General features: G+C 38.2%; 1 protein-coding gene across 1 annotated transcript; it reads left to right on the forward strand.

Moving 5' to 3' along the window:
• The first annotated feature begins 1,054 nt into the window (after positions 1 to 1,054).
• On the forward strand, positions 1,055 to 20,994 carry stard10 (StAR related lipid transfer domain containing 10). Its single transcript, XM_015022622.1, has 8 exons — positions 1,055 to 1,421; positions 1,512 to 1,664; positions 1,739 to 1,916; positions 13,143 to 13,290; positions 13,430 to 13,533; positions 18,256 to 18,373; positions 18,856 to 18,908; positions 19,959 to 20,994. The coding sequence occupies exons 3-8, from the start codon at positions 1,758 to 1,760 to the stop codon at positions 20,163 to 20,165; spliced, it is 789 nt and encodes a 262-aa protein (XP_014878108.1). The 5' UTR covers positions 1,055 to 1,421; positions 1,512 to 1,664; positions 1,739 to 1,757; the 3' UTR covers positions 20,166 to 20,994.
• The last annotated feature ends 2,526 nt before the right edge of the window (positions 20,995 to 23,520 follow it).

A 23,520-nucleotide genomic window follows, 5' to 3' on the forward strand; every position in this document is an offset into this window, starting at 1 on the left:
AAGCAGCAAATAAGAGCTAGCCTTTGGAGTTTTGTTCTAGTAGCAACTTTTGTAATATTTTTTGTAAAGTTTTTTTTTTTTGTCTTTAGGTTGCAAACTAAGTATTATTTTTGATGTTTTCAGTTAAGTTTGAACATTATGTAAAAGGAAATGCTTTCATACCCCATTAGTGTGAAAGTTAACTTTTTATTTTAAACCCACACCCAAAAATGAAATAGTTTTTCTTTCATTTAAAAATACTGAAAAAAATCTAATAGATATTGTAAATATAGGTTAAAAAAATTTAAGGGGTAGGTCTATGTAGCTTCTGTGACTCTAAACAACTTTTGGTTAGGCAGACTGAAGACAAAAATAAACCACACATTTTAGCAAAACACTGCAGTCTTTTGCAAAATTAGCAATATTTGGTGGTACAGCATTAAAATTCCATGGAGAGAGAAAAGGGGTGTATAAAAAAATGATTTATAGTAACGCAACTGAATAAAAATAGTAAATAAAGACATAAGAGACAAAATACTACATTGTAATACATTTAAATACTTTAATTGTACTCCATAGAAACAGTGAAATCCTTCCCAGAGAAGCCAACAGGGGGCAGGCTTTTCCAAAGTTAAAAAGCAAATGAAATACGGCTAATTTTGGTCTTGCATTTCTCTAAAATGTTGTCTACTACATATGAGTTTAATTGGACAAGCTAAATTAAGTTGTTGCTTAACTGAAACAGCATTCAAATGGACGTGAAGTCAGAAAAAAAAGCTTCTTTTTATGGCCAATTAACCTTGCAGATAATATCAAATTCCATATGTGCTTCGGAAAGCAGCTTAAGCACCACTTCAGAAGTGAGGCTGAGCTTCATGCATTAAAAAACAAACAAGCAAGCAACTTTCCAGACCGAATAAAAAGTTTTCAGAAAAGAAAATGCTTTCCAAACTAATCTAACAATAAGAGTTAAAGTGCCATGACTGTAACTGTTTAGCTTTGACCTGAAGCGTTTTTCTAATCTAGTCATCTAAACGCCACACATATGCATGTGGAGCTGTGAGCGTTACGAGGAGCACCTGAAGGTAACACGGGGAGGTGCAATTTCAATGTAGCTTTCCCTGCGACGCTCGGTTTCTCCTCCTCCTCCCGCTTCCTTTTATTTCTTTTGCCTGCATCTCCACCACCACCACCACCTGCCACAGCTGTACCGCAGACATGGAGACCTTCCGCTAATTGCTGTAAACTGACGGAATAAACATTTGAAAGAAAAGGCAAAGGGGGAGACAACGAGGAGTGAAGATCAGGAAGGTGGACCACAGAGCTGGGAAGAGGCAGAAAGAAGGGGTGACAAGCGGAAAGACAGAAACATATGGTTGAACAGAAAGGCGGTTTATTTTACTGAGGACTGCAGAAGCGGACAGAAACTTCTTCAGCCACCGGTATAATATTCGCCCATGTCATTTCCCCTCTAACTTGTTCGCTTTAGCTTTGTGTGCTCACCTGTGTCAGTCACACCTCTGTTTCATTAGTTTGTTCAAGGAGGATTGCGGTGTTTGGACCTGCCAGGACGCGCGCGCGCGCACACACGCTTACAGAGAGCATCACAAGACGCGGTGCTGCCTTACAAACGCTTCCTGCACGGGGGAAAATTAATCAAACAACTTATTGCCACAGAAGAGGAGGTAATATCTTCGGTTTCTTGATTTCTTGTTGACATAAAGCTGTGTTTTCCAGTGAGAGTCTCCTCCTCCCGCAGCTTGTCTCGGCAACAAGCCATGTCTGGACAGACAGTGACCATTCCGGACGACAGGGCGTTCGCCAGCTTCAAGGCGGAGTGCCTGTGCGAAGAGGGCTGGACCATGACCTACACCAAGGGGGGCATCACGGTGTGGACCCAGGTGCTGGAGGAGGGCAAATCTGTCCATAAAATTAAGGTGAGTCGAATAAGTCTGGTTTTTTTTTTCAGTCTACACTGATGTCTGAGTAAATCCTAGTATCATCTAAAAGTAGATTTATTTAAGTATTTCAATACAAATAAAGGACATGGATATTTTAGAATAAATTCAATTTCCCACAAAGCTGGAATCTTACCAGACAAATTTAAAAATGAGTTTTATCATAAAAAAAATATTTTGTTATGGCCTACACAGTGGATGGAAGACTGTGGATTTGACATTTGTCCAGCAGACGGTGACCTGCACCCTGCATATGTAACCGTGTCTTTTCAGTAAAGAAGCTGACTGTATCCGAGTGAATTAATGAAAGTTCAGAGGAAGGAAAACATGTTTTAGGAGCAAAGGTCCATTAGCAACAGGGATAGCCAAGCATTGTGAGGACATTAAACAAAACATATTAAAGAGGTCATGAGAGGTGTACAAAGGAGATTTCAGCTGCAGCAACGGCTTGAAGAGCCACCAAATGCATACATGTCCAGAACATGGGCTACAGCTGTCGCATCCTTGAGTTAAGCCACTCCTGAAACAGAGACAATGTCATAAGTGTCGTACCTGAGTAGAAAAAGGACCGGACAGTTGCTCGGTTGTCCGAAGCCCTTTTTTTAGATCACAGTAAGTTTTGGATTTCTTATGGAAATCAAGATCACAAAGCCTGGAGGAGGAGTGGAGAATACAGATTCCTGGAAGTTCGAGGATTATTGTGGAGGTTCAACAGTCTGCAATGATTTTGGGAGCCATGTCATCTGCATTGTGCTTTATTTTAGCAAGTTCAACATCTGCTCAGCCGTCTCCCAGAAAATTTTAGAGTTTAGATCACACCATGTTTTATGGATAGGCTAATTTCATTTTCCAGCAGGACTTTTCACACATCCAAAACTACCAGTGCCTGGTTGGATGACCATGATGTTACCGCTTGATTGGCCAGAAAACTGACCAGCCCTAAACCCCATAGAGAATCTCCGACATGTTGACAAGAGACACCAAAACCATACCAGATCAATGCAGATCCTTGTTGATAACCTTTATGCCACGCTGCATTGATGCAGCAATTCATGCAAAAGAGCCAGAACTCCCAGACCAAGTATTGGTGCATTTACTGGCATTTCTTTAACACAGTGGTTCCCAAACTTTTTCTCCTGGGCCCCCCCAGTGGTTTCCAAACATTTTCTGCCCCCCCCCCCCTATGGATTACAAATAACTATCAGGTTCAATGATGTGTTTTCGCTGGGGGGAATGGCTCTTTTGGGGGCAAAATGAATGTATGTAGCTGAACATAGACAACAGCATTGGTAGCCTACAGGCTACCAATGAGCTAACTTTACCTGCATCCAACAGCTTTAATCAACAGTCTGTTAGTTTGGGGGAAAAACTGTGAAAAGTTCTTTGCGTTTTGTTGGTTTGCTGCCATGATTCTAACACAAACCTAGGTAGCTCTGTACAGCAGCAGGTCTTCTTCACAGGTGTAAACCCAGCGCGATCGTGTAGCGCTCATGTTGCGTTTAAAGGTGGCTCGGAAAGACAGGTTATCACATGTTAGCAACGGATTAAACGGTTTTAACTGCTGATAAAAGTGACAGAGGACACAAATATGGGAAGTGTGGAAGCCCCTATTGACAGAGGAATAACAGAAAGTTGGCCATTCTATGGTAAAAACCCAGCACATACAGCGTTCGTGTTTCTTGAATTTTTTTTGTTTGATTTTTATTTTTATTTTTTTATTTTTTTTTTGGGGGGGGGGACCTCTGCTTTAATAAAACTTATTTTTAATCGAGTTTGTGAAATATTCTTAACTTTTTGAGAAACTGAATTTTTGGTTTTCATATCTTTAAAAACATAATTATTTAAATTAACACCTAAAATGGAATAATCATCTATGTCAAATGAATCTATATGACACAAGCTTCGCTCTTTGAACTGAAAGCTTAAAGTAAATTAACTTTTTGATCCACCCTTAAAAATAAAGTAAAAGTCAATTCTAGTTCTTTATCCATGCTTTATCCATAAAACATGAATGAAAGGAAAGTTGACGCATCAGCACATCTACACTCTAGTCGTACAATCTGGATGCAGGGAAAAGCTCTGCTAAATTCCCATATGATCAAAAGTGCTGACATGCTTTAAATGCTGCTGCTGCTTTTTGCTGCATGGGACCATTGTAGTTGTTCGCCATGCTTACGCTGACTAAAAGGAAGAGTTCCAAAGCAAACTAACAAACAAAACTATATGTCATCCATTTGTAATCATGGAAGAGTAGGTTGAAATATATATATATATTTTTTTATAGAACAACTGTCAAGGAAAGCCCCGAGTGTAACATCCTGTTATAAAATGTTTACAGTGGTGCTGATGCAACCCTAATGCACTCTATGGGAAAATTTCCCTTATTTAACAGAAGTGAGAGCAGGTGGGAAAACTTAAGAGGCAATTTTATTTCCCCAGAGATAAATCAACTACTGATAGTAAAACTAGTGTGTTGCAGAAGTATTGATACCCTTGGAGCTTTTTCATATTGTTCTCCAAACAAGCAGTAGTATAGAATTAAGAATGATATAACTGTGAAGAAGATGTAAGAACGTTTTTAAGTGCCTCAAAACATGTGATATGCATCTGTATTTGACACCTTTTGCCTAAAGTTTACTTCAAAAGTGCAGTTCATTAGGGATGGAGCCTTTTTATGTATAACATAAGTTCAGTGCGTGTACAGCTGTACCATAGTACAGTTGTACCTTCCATAAAATGGGACTTTATGGAAGAGGAAATGAGATCTGGTCAACATTTGCAAAGATTTGTGCATGGCAGAAAACATAACATTGTATATCATCTTCAAAACACCAACCACATGGGGAAACGGTGATGGCAGCATTATGCTCTCCTAGGTTATGGCTAGGTTTTGCTCTAGATTGACCAAAGAAATGCAGGGCAGTCCTGGAAGATGACCTGTTGAAGGCTGCACAAGAATTTAAATTTCAGACATAAGAAATTTCAGGCTATTGTTTCAGCAGGATAATAGCCCTAAACATACAGAGGTACAATTGACTAATTTGGTTCTTGCTTTGTGGTCACTATGGTTCAGTGGGAAGAGTCATCATCTTGAAACCCGGAAGTTGTCGGTTTGATTCCAGGTTCTTTCTACCACATGTCAATGTGCCGCTGGTCATATATATGAGTGTGTGTGTATGCATTTGTGAGAACAGTTGGATGAATATGGATCTAGTGTAAAGTGCTTTGAGTGGCCGGTATGACTAGAAAAGCACTGTACAAATTCAGGTCACTTATGTTGTGTTAGGATGGATGACTTGTTGCAAGACTTAAAAATGTTTTGTTTATTGAAACTCTTTATCCAATCAGATTGTGATTCAGCTCTGTAGCAAAAGAACCTGGGTAGAAATTTTGATCTGTAGATATGCTAAGTACTATAATTGTACCGCAGTAACACCGCAGCTGCCATTGAAAGTTTTAGTCTGGGGTCTGAATACTTGCATGCTGCTCTTATCAGATTTTGTTTGCAAAAAGAAAACGGAGCACCAATATTTTTCCTGCATTTTTTAAAAATTATTTTATCTAGGTAAACCACATTAAAGCTTCTTGATGTAATATGAAAAACTGTGAAAAGATGCGAGTGGCATGAACACTTTTACAAAGTAATTCTTCACATTTGAGTCCAAATTAAAAACATTTTCTAGCGTTTACTTCATATTCAGAAGCACACAATATTTTTCAAGGCTACAGTAGGTTTTCTTTTTTATTGGTTACTTTTTCAATTAAAAAATTCTTTATCCTTTGAACTCATCCTCTCATTTCATTTGGAGTATGTAGCAGTAGTGTGGGGAGTTGTATAAATAAATGCATATCTGTTAGTCATACAATGCTGATCAAGCATAATGGAGCAAGAATAATCTCTTCGCAGCACAGTGCAGAATCTGCTGTCATGGTGCATTGATAAGGAGGCAGTTTTTTTTTTATTTTTATCAAACAGCAAGCATTGGTTGTTGATGTTGAAAAAAGAGACAAACAGATTTTGTGACAGAAAAATAATCTGGAAATGTGTTGAAATAAAGTTTGAAGTCAGCAGCCCTCACACAGACAAAAACATATCTCTTGTATCTTCCTTAAGAAGAAAAGACACACGGCTTGAAACTTTAGAGTTTTGCAGATCTGATGTAGGGTTGATTCACATGTTCAAAAGGTGTCACTGATGGACTGTTTCTATGATTTTCACACCGTAAAGTGCTCTGGATCAATAACTCGGCGCTAAAATGTCGCCTCTTTGCATGTGTGAGGTGCTGGGCAGTTTTTACTCCAATCATAAAGAGAGAGGTTTCTCTTTGATTTAGGCGGTGCAAGATATTCTGAAGTTTAATTTCACTGCTCTCTACAACATAACCATGCTGAAAAAGTCTGTAGCAGTATTGATGACTGAGTTTTAATCTATTCACCCAGGTCAAGCAGTTGGATCTACTTTTCTAGAGAGAAGGCAAGCAGGAATTTACTGTACATGAAAGTAACAGATTTGACAGATTTGGTCAAAACAATCATAATCCTTAATTGTTTTTTTTTTTTTTTGTCTTGGCATAACTTTTGTTCAGCAAAAGAAAATCAAGCCTTGAAGCTCATACAAAAAAGTGAAGGGTAGAAAATGGATGATGATTCACTTCTTTTGCTTGTATTGCTTAGCATTGTAACATCCATGAAACTGCTTACATTTTCACAAACTTTTTGATACCTCTTTGTGTATTGTACCGATAAAATGACTGCCTCTTCCCAGATATGCATCAGAGTATAATTGTTCATTGTAACAAAAAAGGATGTTTGAATGATATAGTAGCCATTAGTCAGTTAATGTGAAGAACTTGTGCAAATATGCAATGAGCAAACTCTATTATCTGTTTCTCATTTGACCTAGTGGTTGATGGTTCAGCATGAGGACCTTTTCTGTACTTTAAATTGTATGTTGAAGAACACTTGCACTTTAACATGGGTATACATTTAAAAATGTATATATAAATGTATTTTTCATGGGCAACATGCTCTAATGCTCTTGGCTCATACAGAAAACCATGAACCAGCCTCATTTTCCTATTTATTATACACTGAGCAGACTTGGCAGGTGTAAAGAAAGTACTTTTTTCACTTTAAATAGAATAGATGACTGCAGTCATTAGGTTTCTAAGTCAAAGTTAGCCAAATGTACATTTTAATTGGGAGAAATTGGGATGTCAAAAAAATTGTAATCATGCCATACTGATCCAGTAATGAAGGGATCAAGTTGCGCTCAACGCTTTCTTTGTTAGAGGACTACAATTTCCTCAGTCCACCAGTCTTGAAAATTGGCCTGTATACCACAGTAGCTGACAGTAATGTGATCTTTCAGTACTGCTTGGGACAGTAAGCAAACAGAATGGGTTGAGATGTAACAGCAGTCCTTTTTCCTGCTGCTGTATCCGGGTCTGAAGAGCGTGAGTTAACCACCAGGTGTTTACTTTGTTAAATAAATTGATGTGTGCATACATGGGTGTGTATCTAAGTGTGCACTAGTGTTATCTTCATACGCAGAGTGGGGGGGGGGGATCCAACATCATACAATGAATTGGGATCTTACCTGGGAGCCAAGCTCTTGTTGATTTTTGGTGTAACATAATCAACACGGTGCAAGTCTGCTTCATTGGCGTGTTAACTCTTTGTATGTCCACTATATGAATGCAAAGGAACAAATCTTCTTATTCGTGCCTTTTTAAATTATTTACACCAGCTGTATTTCCTAATGACAGCTGTAGTTTGCAAACAGTTACACACACACGCACACGTTAGTCATTTGGGTTGGGCCTCTGTCTATAACTGCCTCTTATCTTTATGTAAATATAACAGTAACATGAGCTTGCTTTTTCCATCATATGATATTGTCTCAACTTTTGTTTCGGGGCTCGAGCAATTGATCTTCCACTCTACAAAGGGCTGTACTGTTATTCGGCCTTCGTCAGTTTAGTAGTCTTTGTACACATTTTAGGAGGCTGGCAATCAGCTATGCTACAGATACAGCCGTTCTATTTATAGACAGAATAAAAGGCTGTAGTTCTGCTGATGCATGTAGAATAATTAATGGGAGCGACTAGTTATCTGGACCTAAATTCTTAGATTTTGAATCAGAAATTGTAAAGAAAAATGCATATTAAAACTGTCATGAGTTATTAGGGTGCTAAATATCCTATTAACCACATTTATAATTCCTATTCATCAATTATTTTCTATTCATCAGACAATTTAGAGGAAGCACCTTTTGAAATCAACTTATTGTTTTGCTTTGGATGGAGCAACACAATTATCAGAAGCTGATTTTAGTAGGTTAACTCAGTCAGGCTATCTGCTTTGGTAGCTAGCCTGCAGTCTGCTGCTTTACAGACATAACTTGCAGTTTATCTGTAATATTAAAACAACTTTATTTGGAGTTGTAGGTGGCGGTGCCTTTAGTTCCAACATCTTGATTTGGCATGTTTTCTGGTGGTCAAGATTCTAATTATCCAAATATGTCTGTCTTCTAATCAGAGGTTAATTGTACAAACCTTATTTTAGTCGCTTAGACGTATAAGCTGAGAAGGTTTACAGCTCTGTCATCAAAATCAGAACTGCGGCTGCTGTTGGTTTAGACATTTAGGTTATGAATAATAAATGTTTTATTCTGTTTGCATACGCTGACTGAAGCTGTCTGAGTTGAGCGATTCCTCTTTTTTCATAACTAAAGCAGGCAGTTACTTAGAGAATTTTTGTTTTTACTATTTTTGTGCATTTAATTATTTTAGCATAAATTTTAATATAACACTACAGAAACATTTGTCCAGGCAAACACTAACACACACAAAAAAATAGCCTTCTGGGATTTTCCTTTTCCATGCAGATGCAGAGGAAAGCTCTGCATGAAACATCCCCAGAATTGTTTTTGGCATTTTTGTATCATCTCTCAAAAGAAGATGACGAGAGCTGACATGTTTGTAGGAGGAAGAGCAGGTATGAGAGGGCAAATGGGGAAAAAAAGTGTTTGATGGAGGAACCAAAGGAAAGAAGGAAAAGTTGGTGAGTTGAGTTACATGAGAGGGGAAAAGGGATTGTTGGGTGCTTGGTGTGGGTGGATGCTATACTGTGGATAATCATAAGCAACTGGATAGATTTCTGTTTTTGGTCTCTACTCTGGCCTTTGGATCTTTCTGAACCCTGTTTCACCTGCCTCTATTTTTCCCCCTTCACTCTGGGCTTCCTATGCTGAGTTTACTGAATTAGTATGTAATAGAATTACACAGATCTGTGCTTAACAGGGTGTATGTCTTCATTTTCTACTGAATGCCTTTTGCCCCTTCACTTCTCCTCTTTCACTTTTTTTATTCAATTGTCCTCCTTCCTCCTACTCCTGTTTCAGTTTGCCTGTGGATACAACACATCCTTTATTCCCACTGGAGTTTTTTTTTGACCTACTGTACCTTGGATTTGGCAATCCATCTACGTGCAAGCGCTCACACACGCATACATACGCACACAGCCATGCAAACATTGAAGATTATGTTGTTGGCTATCAAGCATAGCAAGTTGCAAGTACTGAAGCATTGTTTCTGGCATTCTGATGAAGATGTGTCGGACATATTTTGTCTGTGTGTGGTTCTTAAGTAGTGGAAAATGTGACTTTACACAACTTTTACAGTAAAACCAATTTTTTGTCACCTTTCACTGAATGTCGCCTGCTGTGCCTAGTCATTGTTTTTAACAGATGACCATCTTGTATGTGACTTGGTGTCTTATGCTCTCTGTGGTTACTTTTGTTTTAGACTTTACTACAGAGAATGAAGAGACCAAACCATGTGAGGCCCCACAAAGTTTGAAAGGACGTTTATCTCCTGCCCAGTTCCACACTACAACACAATTAGGTCAATTTTGGATCTAAATAAGCTGATATTTCACCCTCGTAGCGGAGGTGCAAGCTTATCACAGCATTTGTACGAAACACAATTGAACAATTGGATCGCTTTTATTTATTTATTTTAAACAAAAAAGTGACTGACCAGCTGCTGTGCTCCCCTAGGGTTTGTTTTAATATCTGAAAATATTTTCTTTGAAAATAGTTTCTAAGAAATAATAATTTTTTTAAATAAATTTTGATCCCTGTTCTTGGTCAGGTTTCTGAGTATTATTTAAGCAGCTAGCATGTGTGCATTCAAAAGCATTTAGTTGCACTCTCCTTTTCATGGCTAAGCTCTGAGTTGTGGTTCATTCTTTTAGCAATGCTTTCTTTTACCTGAGCTTTATATCAGTATCCTTAATATTAATCACAATAATGGTGTATCTTAGTCTAAGGGCTGCATGTTTGATGCAAACCCTGGTGGTTTGACAGTTAAAATGAGTGTATGTAACTTCCTGTTACATTTCACACGCTTCAAGAGAAATGCACGCCTGTTTTATATTTTAAGCTCTGCAAAACATTTTTCAAGTTCGTTCACTGCTAGCCAAAAATAACATGCATATTCAATTGCTTTAGATCTTTACATAACGAAAAAATATGATTCGTCAATGAAGACCATAAAGTTCTAATTTCAGTAGATATCAGCTTAATAAAAAACAAATACAAATGATCTTTTGGACTACAAGCATTTAGTAGAACAAAACATTTCTTAAACACTGAGGATGTTTTTGTGATTTCTGTTTAAAGTCGTACTGTATGAAAGTGTTGTTCCCCATTGGGCTTTACATTCTTGCTCCCAAAACATGACTACTGGATTATTTGGTCATTCTAAATTGTTCGTAGGTACAAGTGTTTTGCCCAGCCTCTAAGCTGAAAACTGAAATTTAATAGCCCTACCTGTAACCTAACAGTGTGCAATGTTTCTGCTCTACACCTGGTTGTCTGTTTTTGTTTTGGCATGTTTACAGCAACCCACAAAAGGTCTGGCATAGTTCCCTCACAGTTTTGGTTGAATTCCTGTTTTTGTTTGAGTCTAAAAACAGTGCCGTGTTTTTGAGTACTTAAGAAAAATTACAAATAGGAATGATTTGTGAAAACAGCTTTTATGTGGATACATACCCAAACGTTGCTCAAATTTAAAATGTAACAAAATGCTAAGCATTTCCAGACAAGGATTATGTTGTTGTTCACTTTGTTTAATTGGTTCTTTTAAAACATGGGGACTTTTTTTAATGCACAAAATGCTTTCAGTTGGTGAAAGGTCAAGCTGATCACAATTAATTCATCACCATTCTATTGTAATACAGCATGTAGCTTGAAGCGGGGTGTCTTGCTCATACGTTCCTTGAAAAAGTCCATATCTGAAAGTCAACCTATGTTGCTGCATAACTTGTGGCTTTACACCATTATTGAGTAGTTGATATAGATTCTGAATTTCAGTCTAACATTACATCCCAGAAGATGTTAAAAGATTTGCAAACCATTCTGCAGTCTTTATGCTTCTGTTTACACTTCTGCTGACAGATTTTTCAAGATGTTTGTACTGGTCTGCAATTATAGTTGAAGTAACTTGTTCATGTCTAAGAGAGTACCTTAGATGTTATATTATGTCGTTACAGAACAGTTTGATATTAGTCTAAAAGGATGAGCCTATATGCTATTTTTATTGAACAGCGCAAGTTCCATTCTATTCAAAGAGCTTTCCTAGCAGTAATGAGCATAATTTTTCTAAATGAATCCCTCGGGGAATGGGAAGAGACAGATGGATAAAGACAGGCTGCCTTCTCGACTGATTAGTATTGGGACTTTAAATCTTCTGGGACAGACTGGGTCCATTTCCTTCTCATTTGCTTGTCTTCTCTTGCTCACTTTGTCTGTTTCACAAGTGCTTTCCTTCATTGATCTCTTCATTTTTGCGGATTCTTTCACTTGCCGCTCCTCCGTTGTACTTGTTGATATTATTGAGATGCGTCCCCGAGACAGTTGTAACTCCAGCAACGGCTGCACTCCAGGGTTTGAGGCGTTTCTTTGCTTCTGTTTCTTTGCTAAGCAAAGACAGGAGATCCCTGGTTCTATTGATAAGCTTTGCAGCACCTGAAAAGACACAAAGAAAGAGGTGGCATGGATGGATGGGTGATTGACATTATGCTTACATCTTGTGATCAGTTCTGAAACTTTTTCCAAATGGTAGAAGTTAGCTGTCAAACAATGACGGCTAAAAAAGATCATTCAGAGCCAATGCTTGACTCTTGCAGGCTGTCTGACATATGTCCCTGTCTCTGACTTGTACTGAATGTGTTGTTTTTCTGTTGGAGCTCAGATCTAGTAATGACTCATCTATGGTTAGTGGCCTATCTCTCTCCTGATGTTGTGCTTTCCTTTCTCTGTGTTTCACACCCAATCTCCCTCTTTCTGACATTGACGCTCTCCAAACAGCTGATGTCCAAACACTTCCACATCAAACAGGTCTGTTTGTTTGTGGAAGTTTCTCTGCAAGATCCTGTTCATTTGTATTCCTCTTTTCAGCAATATTGTATGCAAATGCTAAGATTTTTGCAGGTGAATCTGATACTTACCCTTTTTCAGATGGCAGGAGTGAAACAAATGAATCGGTGTCTGCTTGATCTGAGCGCAGTGAGAAATAAACGGGGTGTTTAGTGTCTTGAACTTGAACTTTTCCTTATTTTTTAAGTTACAACTTCAAACTTTCTTTTACTGGGATTTTCTTACAGATTAGTACAAAGAAGTGCATAATTTAAAAGTAATGACAAAGTGTTGAATGTTTTTAAATGACTCAACACAAATCTGTCAAGTGTGGCTCCATCCTTTTACCCATCAGTCCTGACCTGCTTCTCTGTCTCTAACAAAGAATATTCGCACAGCATGACACTTCCTTCTCCATGTTTCCCCCTTGGAGGTGGAAAGAAAAGGATGTCATTTTTAAGGTCATATGCAGTGTTGGTACTTCTGCCACAGAGAGGCTAAAAAGTTCAATTTCAGTTTCGATTGGAAACCAAATACCTGTAACACTTTTCAGCTTTTTATGTAGTTAAAAATGGAAAGCAATGCATCACTGTCTTCTACTTCACAGTTATGCAGTACTTTGTGTTGGTCTATCAAGTAAAATTCTGTTAACAATTGAAAAGATTCAGGAAGTTTGAACAGTTTTACGAGGCACTGCAGAGAGAAGAAATAATCCATTCCATTACTCCTGTGTGTGTTTTTTTTCCTTTATAGCCTCATGATGAATGTTCTCTTTCCTTTAGTGTCGTATGGTATGTAAGGACGTGCCGGCTGAGACGATGTACGATGTTCTCCATGACATTGAATACAGAAGAAAGTGGGACTCAAACGTCATCGAGACCTTTGATATTGGGAAGCTCACAGTGAATGCAGATGTCGGATACTACTCATGTACGTTGCACTGTTTGTTCTAAACATTGTTTTTCTTTACTTGAATGGTTTTGTGTAGTAAGGGGAAGTAGTCTCATAATGAAATGCATATTATTGTTCAACAGTCTGTTTTACTGGAGATGCATTGTTTGTTTTAAAGGGAAGTGTCCGAAACCTCTCCGGAACCGGGACGTCATCACGCTTCGCTCCTGGCTGCCAATAGGGAAGGATTACATCATCATGAACTACTCTGTTAAGCATGCCGTATGTATAGACAACCACATGCAGTCAACCCTTTTATAACCTTTTTATGTTGCACATAAATGCGAATACAGCATTGTGAAATAAATGGAACAAAGTAGATGCTTGTTGGCTCAGCTGAATAAAAAACATCTGCCCACTTTACCAGGGACATTGTAGTGCATGAATGTCTTTATGTAGACAGGAGGTGATGCAAACCTTTCATTGGACACTTAGAATTTCACTCATCCTGTAGAGGAGCTGTCCATCCAGGAAGAAGAGACAGCTTGGCATCTGTCCAGAGAGACACAACTCTCCACCCCTTGAAGCTTTTATGGTAGATGTTTTATGTGGCAGTGCTGCTTCATTTTCCCTGCAAGATCATTAATCTGATACAGATGAACACTGCACATTATTACTTTGGCTACTAAACGTACTTTCTAAGAACTTGACCCATTTAATATCAAGTGGTAGTTGAACAAACATAGTGATTAGAGAACATAAAGGTTATGTGAGTAACAAGTTGGACTTCAGCCCAAAACATTTGCTGATAAATTGGCAGCTTTTCCGATGTGGAGCTGAGCTCCCAATCATCTCCTGTCACCAAGGCTGCTTCAACAAATTTAAAGTGTTGACTAGAAACTGGTTGGGTAACACTGATGAGGCAGTGAGCTTTGTAAAATTTGAACAAACAAAATCTGTGAGATTCTCTAGAGGTTCTTCTTAGTCATGTTGAGGTTCTGCTGTCAAACTATTTTACTCTCATTCTAAACAGTAAATGGCCTGAACTTTTTCAGCACTTTATTTAGTCTGGATGACTCCAAAGAGCTTTGCTCTACATTCAGTCATTAACCTATTTTTACTCACATTCAGATGGATGGTGATGGTCACCAACAGGCAAGGCAGGTGAAGTATCTTGGCCAAGGTCACAGCGATCGAGTCTGACGGGGTTTGAACCGTCAGACGAAGATGTCAGAAGATGAACTTCTACCATGTTGGCCCCATTCTAGTTTTGTGATTCCCTATTTTGGTGCCGAAACAGCACTGACCTGTTGAGGCATAGTCTTTGCTCTACCTCAGAAGGTGAGCAGCAAATCTAGTTTGTCAGTATGTGGGACATGGATGAGCTCTGTTTTGTTTATTTATTTATTTTTATTGTGAATAAAACCCTGAGGTGACAACACCTCAGGGTTGTTGTGCTTCTTAAAATATTCTTAAATTATTGTCTCTCTGGACGGTAGCCAAACCAGTCCTAGTTAGTAAATCTCAAAATATCGACCACCTAAATTCTTCCCTTCTTCCTCCAATGCAGCTTGATGCCATTTGTTCTCCAAATAAGCAACATGCACATACCACTCATGTAAAATAAGAGAAAACATGACTCATAAGACAAGTCTACCTTCTTCTATTGCTTCATGGTTCAACTCTGAGACTCAAATGTCCATTACTGCCCCTTTCAAATAGCCACAGATTGATCTGTGGCTATTGGCTAAGCAGCAGTAAACAGTATTTTGCAGGCTGGCCTCCGATCCACATGAACGTCATCTGTTTACGACGGCTTTTGTTAGCCATTGACCACTGCAGACTGGGAACTTCCCACCAGGCTTGCACTTTTCACTAACTCAGTCATCTTAGTTTGGCTTTTGTCAAACTCAATCAGATCTTTAACTTTTAGATTTAATTATTTCTAACACTTGGAACTGTAAGAAAAGATTTGTCGAGATGAGTTTTATGCACTTCATCTGTCATTGGTCATAATGTTGTGCCTGAAGTGCTAACACTAGACATTAGAGATCCCTCATTGTTGAGCTTTTTATTGACTGCATGTCAGCCTTTGAGAAACTGTAAGGTGATTTCTTAAATACTAGTGGTTACATATAACTATAACAATTCATTTGTCAGAATGTATCACCTTTATTTTTATAGAGCAGGTTACTGAAATTGGTACAAATTTGTATATTTGGATACTTTGTAATGTGATTCCAGCTTAAAATAGAACTTTTGCTATGCTTTCTGTAATGAAACAACATGGGAGCTTAGTAGCTTTTTCATGCATGGTTAATTTGTAAGTCAGATTTTTGGTGACTTATCAAAGAAAAACTTTTCTTTTGAGAAAGAGTCTCCTATTGGGCTGAAAAGCAGCCAAAGCCTCAAAGAAAAACTGTGTATTGAAGTTTATGCAGTTTAAAGCAGCCCTGCACAGTTTGTCATGTAGTTAGTAAGGATACATATTTACTACCTTTCAGTTATTGGACCTTTCATCTGTTGGGACAGTCAGTAAATGTTTTAAAAAGATTTAATTTGTGGCAGTCCATGAGGAACCACCTTAAAAGATTAAGAGAGGGTTTGACTGTTTGGCAGGGAAGCATAAAAGAAACTAGAGAAGATGTTTGCACATTAAAAATAATCTAAAGTGTCTAAATAATTTGTTTAATAAAGTATTTAGTCCCCTGGACCTTCACTCCTATCCTCTCTGTCTCTTTCAGAGTTATACTCCCTAAAACGAAGTTTACAGAAGCATAAGTCATTTCATGTGACTTGTAACTCTGAACTCCCGGCTTGTCTTCCACATTCCTGCCTAAATTAGAGTTTATGGGCATAATAGAATCCATGTCCGTGAATGAATGTTTGTGTTAAGCTGTGTGATTTGACAAAGTCACTGTTGCTGATCATTTGAACTTCAGACTTAAAGAATGGAAGACTGTTTAACTTATTAATCTGAATGAATATGACATTGACTTTAAAATAAACAAGTGATACAGACAGGCATGCCTAAAACATACTATAGTACAAATAAATTTGGGAATGGAGCTAGAAAATAATGTGGAATGACTAAAGTCTTCAGTTAAAGTTTCAATGGAAAAGTGAATTACTTTTATTCACCGTAGGAAAAAAAAATCTTCTCTGTTTCCACTCAGCTTTAATGTCACATGAATGCACTGACAACCCCTCTGAAGTTCAGTTCTTTATGATATTCCTTTTGCATTCTTGTTGTAAAATTATCTAGTGCAGATCTTTATTTATTGTAATTTAACTTGAGTATGGATTTAATGACGCTCTTTGTCTTGTATATTCTACCAAATTAGACCTGTCTTTGTTTTTCCAACAAGAGCATCTTTTTTTTGAATGCTGCAATAAAGAAAATCAAAGAAGGGAACAAACTTAACATTTTGGAAGAAATCAGAGGAATTGTCACAAGTTTTTTTTTTTTGTTTGTTTTGTTTTGTTAAGCCAGTATGTGATGATGTGTTAATTGTCAGTTCTCCTAATGGTGATGTAAACTCTTCAATGTAGTTTCAAAACCTTGACCTGAATCTTATAAAAAGGAGGGAATGGATGGGTTATGTCATTATGCTCTCTCGGGAGATGGGCTGTGAGTGTTTGCTTCGGTAATGTTTCCATGTTTCATTTTGACCAAAGCAAGTCAGACATTGAATTTGGACTTGGAGAGAAATGAGGCCCAATTGTAACAAAATGTTCAGTGTGTTTTATAAACAGCTTGTGTGTCAGGGCAAATGAGGACAAAATCAGATGTGCAGCAGTCACACGGCAGAATTGTCCCATAAAATATCTGACAATACTTGATATCTGCTCAAGGTCATTTTTAGTTGTCTTCATACTGAAGGGATGATTAAAGCTCACAACCAGAGATTTTCTGTCAGGACAAAGGCTTGTTGCACAATATGAACCTGAGATTTTAAGATTTAAAGTTTGTTTTTTGGATCCGTCCTACATAAATCTTAATTTTTGGAGACTTCTTTTAGCATCTTACTCAGAATGAACTTGCTTGTACAGCCGGACTCGGCCATGTTGGCAGTTGCTTAAAATGTCCTCCAGTTTTACACAAATTTTCATAAAGTTACACTCAGTTTTAAAACCACTCCTGTTGATCAGATAAAATTCAGTGAATATTTTTAAGTTTTTATCTTTTTAACCCCAAAATCTCTGCTTTCAAATAACTAATCCTGCTAATAATCAATTACCAGGATTATTTTTTGTCAGTTGATCAAGGCATAAGATATAGTGTATGCATCTGCCGGATGTCGGAGAGATTTAGTTCAACTTAAATGCCCATTAGCTCAGAACATGATAGTGTTTGGTTTCTGAGAATCCTGCAAATGATTCATGAACCAAGCAGCCAAGGTGTGCTCAGCAGAAATTCCTATACTGTGACCTGTTGGCAGAGAAGAGGAGATGCCAAAAACAAGCATCAGATCTCTGGAAACAAACAAACAAACAAACAATAAAAAAAAAACATAAAGCAGTGATGTGAAGTTCCTCTCTGCTAAGAGTTTCCATCTCCTTGGTGCTCTGGGTGCTTCTTTACTGCTCTGCAGTGAGCCTTTTCCAGTCTGTGCTGGCTAACCAGCGCGGCATGCCATTATAGTCAATAATTATCTTCTATGTAGCTAAAGGAGTTAGCAGTAATAATAATACAGTATGCTGCAGTGTGTATAGCTTTTAGTGCTTTGTCTTGTGCATTGGATTTCAAATGAATGTAAAACTATAGAAATGTGGCAATTTAAAAACACATTTCAATATGTTTGCTGCAAACATGACGGATTATTTGATAAAATGTCTAGAAAAACTTTGAATCTATAATTTCTTTTTTTTTTTAATTCAGATATTGTGCCCTCATTGAATAAAAAATGTGGACTCTATTCTCATAGATATTAAAATGCAGGGGATATTATCCAGTTTTGTTGTGCCCTTTACCTAAGCATAAATTTATTGTTGTCTTCACAGAAATACCCTCCTAAAAAGGACATGGTGCGGGCCGTTTCCCTTCAGACGGGCTACATGATTCAGAGCCAGGGACCAACCAATTGTACCCTCACTTATATGGCCCAGGTAGATCCACGAGGTAAATAATACACATATACTGCAGCAAATCGGCGCACAGCCCTGTTCAAAAGTGCGTAGATGCTGCACATAATGATGGGAAAAGAGATGCTCCCCCTTCCAGGTGCTAATGCAGGCTGCATAAATTATTCATTCATTTACCTTTATGTTAAAATGTGTCGTCCTGGTAACCATATCAAGATTTGCGGCTTGATCCGTCTATTTATAGATCCTTCTTTTTCCCCATTCAGATTTTCTGTTTGTATTGTTTTTAGTTTTCTTGTTTCCATGCTTTTTGTTGCTTAGATCTCAAGAATTGCCTCTTCCCAATGTGTTTGCGTGGATGCAACAAGAATTGAGTTACGGAGATTCTCTTTCATGTGTTTGATGTGAAATGCAATGAAAGAAAACCTAACATTCTTCTTCAAGCCACCTGCCCCATCCCTCATCAACCTCTTTCTTGTCTTATTCAGACTTACCCAGCTCCTTCTTTCTTTTTTGCAGGCTCATTACCCAAGTGGGTTGTCAACAAATCTTCTCACTTCCTCGCTCCCCGCGTAAGTCATGCACATATTAACACGGATCCTGTGAGTGTCTTGCGCATTTGTCCAAATGGTAGTCTTTCGTCTTGATGGTATGTCATGGCACACGGGCTGTCACGGTGGGAATTATATGCTTGCTAAAAAGAACATTCTGTGCAGCTCGTTTCTGAAATGCGGGTTTACTTGGGTTGTTACTGAGAGCGGTGTTTAACTTTGTGTTGAAAGTAAGGAAAGAAAGGGACTGACTGCTACCATGACCAGTGAAGAGCAGCTTAAATGGATTTGCAAAGTAGAAACATAAATATGAATCAAATTGATTTACACATTTCATTTCAGCTGCTATCCATAGCATCCTGTGTGAGTTTTCTTTCATTGGAAACACAGTCGGAAATGTGTGAAGGAACCTTAGTAGTAGGTTCTAATTATACAAGATGCTTTATATAAATATTTGCAGTTTTGAAGCTCAAAAGATCTGTGGATTATCTACCCATCCTTCGTCACTGCACCATTGTGTATTAAAAGATTTGGGACAGACAGAAATCTTTACATACTGTACTGTTTTAGTTTTCAGTTTGCACTGAGTCGGTTACTTTGAATCGTTACTAGATAACATGCAATTTGCAAACTTATTCTGAATAAATTTACATGGAAGTCCGAGTGGCAGGATTGCCTCAATTAAAAGATTGCATTGGTGCATTTCTCAACAAAAGCTTTTGAAATATAGAAATGTTTATTAGAGAAATTCAGTAAGCAATAGAAACACCTGACAAAAATATTTAGCAAGACTAAAGCAGCAAACTCAAATTCAAAGTTTCTGCCAGACACAAATGGTTAACCACGAATGCATGTTTCAGATGATCACTTCTGCTTCCAACTGTACTATCACTTAAATTTAATCTGCAGAGCTGCTTCTGTCCTCAACACCCATGTATTTCATGTCTGGTGTCAATCCAGTCCACCTTGTTTTTTTTGATAGAAACGGCAGACTGTTGGTTTAACCTGTGGAAATATGTGTAATATTAAACAAAACCGATTGTTTCATTATTATTTCTGTCCTCGTTCTAGGCAATGAAAAAGATCAGCAAAGCCTGTCTGAAGTATGCAGAGTGGAAGCAGAGACACGGCCCCAACTTCAAGCCCTGGCTGTACCCCGAACAGACCACGTTAGCTACAATCCCACTCTCAGAGCTGAGCATTCAGCGCGCGGAGAGCCTGGAGAATATCGACGAGAGCTCTTTGGCTGAGACTAATGACAGAGAAGACAGCGACTAAACCAAACATGCTCATACAAACAGCAATGCAGGGATACATAAATGCTTAATAAACGTCCCATCATTACATGTATGTATATGTGATTCTGTTTGTACGTTGGATATTGGTCATGAAATGCATATGCAAACATATCAATGAGGACAACTATGTGGGTATTCATGCACAGGGACAAACTTTACCAACTCAGTCACATTTACATACACATTTTATGAACACAGACGCATCACATAAACAAGGAGCACAAACGATACTATTAGAAGTAAATAAACTAACATTTGATGTGTTCAAAGTAGCATTAAAGTTTATTTTTTTTCTTTTTAAAGGGATGTCATTTTCTAATGCAGAGTTTCATACCAAATATATACATAGATTCTTGCTGTAGCACTTAGACTTTCAAAACTTTTACACGTCTTGTCACCTTGTAACCATAAACGTCTTTTTATTTTATTGAATCTTTATGAGATCGTCCAACACACAGTAGACCGTAACAATGAAGTGGAATGGATTTATTTTTATTATTATTGTTTTAACTAGACCCTATCCATTTGGTGATTTTTGAAGGAATTTTGTTGGACTGGATATTTGGGATGTCAAAGTAAATTTGGCTGAATGCAAGTCAAGCTTTAATATTATATATATATATATATATATTTAAACTGAAGTGTAAAACAATTAGTCATTTCCCATTCAAGTTGTAATTTTGCACACAAATCCAAATAAAATACGACAAAGTTTGTGGTTGTAATGAGACAAAATGGAAAAGTTTATTGGGCATAAATAACTTTGAAAAGAACTATGCCTTTTTAATAAACCATTTGCACACAAATTTTAACATGCATATTGATTCTACATATGACCTATCAAGATCCAATATTTTCACAATTATTTACATGCTCTCTGACCTCCAGAGATTTACACCCCAAACATGCTGCACCGGTGCACTCAGACCTATATTAGTCTTGATCTTTAAGTCTCTCAGTCCTCAGTGTGTGTCTCCATGACATTTTCTAAGCACATAATTATGCAGTTGTGCAGAAGGCAGCTGGAACCCACAACCCAACCTTCATCTCCTCCCCTTTTTTTTTTGTGGTCACACACAGACAAATGCAGATTTACATTCATGCAATGACAGCTTCTCAATTTGGGAGATGTCTGAATGTATGTAGACTTTAAATAAATACAGATTCCTACAAAGGTTTCCATCATTTTACTGGTTTCTGAGTTTATTTTCCTGTTTTCACGTGTGCTTGGGTTGCTGCCGTGGTCGGTCTCGGCTCGTTCATGCAGGTTTTTTTGAAAGTGCAGTGCCATGATCAGAACAGACAAATACAATTACATGCAGCTGGGACCGGTGAACTGTTTGTACTCACAATGGGAGACAATGTGTGCACGTGTGTTCGTTTGATTGCGTGCATCTGCGGATTCACTGCGTGTGTGTGTGTGTGTGTGTGCAGTAGCCTAGATCAGTGTTAGGAATCCCCCCCAATCTGTTGGCATAGCAACGCCAAGATCGACTCAGCACCAAAGAGCAACACATAATGACGGGATCTTGTGTGATGTATACTTGGGATGTTCCTTACTGCAGCATGCCTAGCTGCTGTTCATGACAGCAGGCATGCAGCCACACTGAACAGAAACCGTTCCGATCTGGTTTTCTATTAAAATAGCTCAGGAAGTGAGAGGAACACGGCAGTTGCCTGTTTATGTGGTGGCTTAGCCATGAATTTTTCGCATCTCTTCCTCTCTGTTTGCTTCCACATTTTTACACCAGTCTCCTCTGCATATGCACTGCCTTATAAAGTATGAATGATGAAGGGAAGTGTATGCAAGAAATTCAAAAATATCTCAAGCTCAACACCGCTGCTATTATTGCTCAATGGCAGAGGCCTCCTGCTCTGCCATTGTAGTGTGTGTGTGTGTATATATATATATATATATATATATATATATATATATATATATATATATATATAATGTGTGTGTGTGTGTCAGAAGGAGGAAAGAAAGGTTTGCAACTGCACAGCTTTGCTCTGTCGTGTCTCAGTGGTATCCCCGTATTGTCTTCCACCCGCCTCCGCAGCGGGAGGAGACATAGAAGCAGCATGTTGGCCAGAAAACCCTCTGTGGATCTGTATGTGTCACTCTACCACCCCCACAGCTACCCGGCCCACCGGGGATGATAGCCTAGTGATGACTCATCGCCACCCCACCTCCTCCTCGTGTCTTCTCCCACTCCCTCTCCTGACATCTCTCGTGTTCACCCCTCACTCTGCTCCTCATCTTCTCGTTCTTTATCCATCCTTTCACACGCTCAGCCTTCTCCACTCACACTCTGCTCTTTTTCTCCATATTCCTAATCTCAACCATTTGTTCTCCCTCATTTATCCTGTCCTATCTTAGCTCCATTAAGACTCTTTGTGCTCTTGTATTGCATCGCTTGCTTGTCTAGTGTTTTCATTCTTTTCTTTATTCACCGTCAGTCTTCTGCATTACTCTCCCAATGCGGCAGCTCAGATTTTGCCACCTGTTTTCTCCCCCACTCCTTCCACCCCAACCACAAGCTTCTGCTCCGGCTCCACCTCTGTCCTTTTCCCTGTAGGTCTGAGATGAAATGACTGACACGCTGCCAAGTCACGGACTTGTCGCGGAGTAGATGTGTAGTTCATTCAGCCTGGAGGGGGAATAAATCTTGTACGTCAACTGACTGACAGAGTCTCTGATTGTGATGTGGGGAGGGGAGCAAATGACAGAGAATCACAATATGGGTGAAGTGTGAGTGACAAGACTTTGAACAATTTTTTCACAGTGATGAAAGTAATTATGTCAGACTTATTGTAAAGGTTTCTATTATCTTGCTAACTGTCCTCCCATTTAATGAAGTAAAAGGAATCCTGTTCAACAGTTTAATGATCATTCTGGTACAAACCACCCCTGTGGTTCTTGAGAAGCATTTTTTAAAATAATCTATCAGTGTAGATGGTAATTGGTTGCCCTCTTCTGGTTTCACTGGGACTCTACAACAAGTAGCAAATTGGCTATAGTTATGGTGTCTTTATTATAGTCCGTGGGAAAAATATTAATGTCTTCATGTTTGTTAACTCTAAGTAGCAAAAAATTGTCAAGTGGAAGAAAGATTTTACACGATTATGAAACGTTTTTATGAAGAAAAATCAGAAAATCTGTGCATGCATTTGTATTTTGCATCTAAAACGTTATTCCACAACTTTGTGTTGATCAGTCACATAAAACAATATAAAATACGTTGAAGATTTTGGGAGTAACACGGAAAATTGTAAAAAAAAAAAAAAAAAGTTTTCTAAAAGTTCAAATAATATGAATACTTGCAAAGTACTAC

Source organism: Poecilia latipinna, unplaced genomic scaffold, assembly GCF_001443285.1.
Source record: "Poecilia latipinna isolate Pla-1442-1.1 unplaced genomic scaffold, P_latipinna-1.0 Scaffold87, whole genome shotgun sequence".
Lineage (NCBI taxonomy): Eukaryota > Metazoa > Chordata > Actinopteri > Cyprinodontiformes > Poeciliidae > Poecilia > Poecilia latipinna.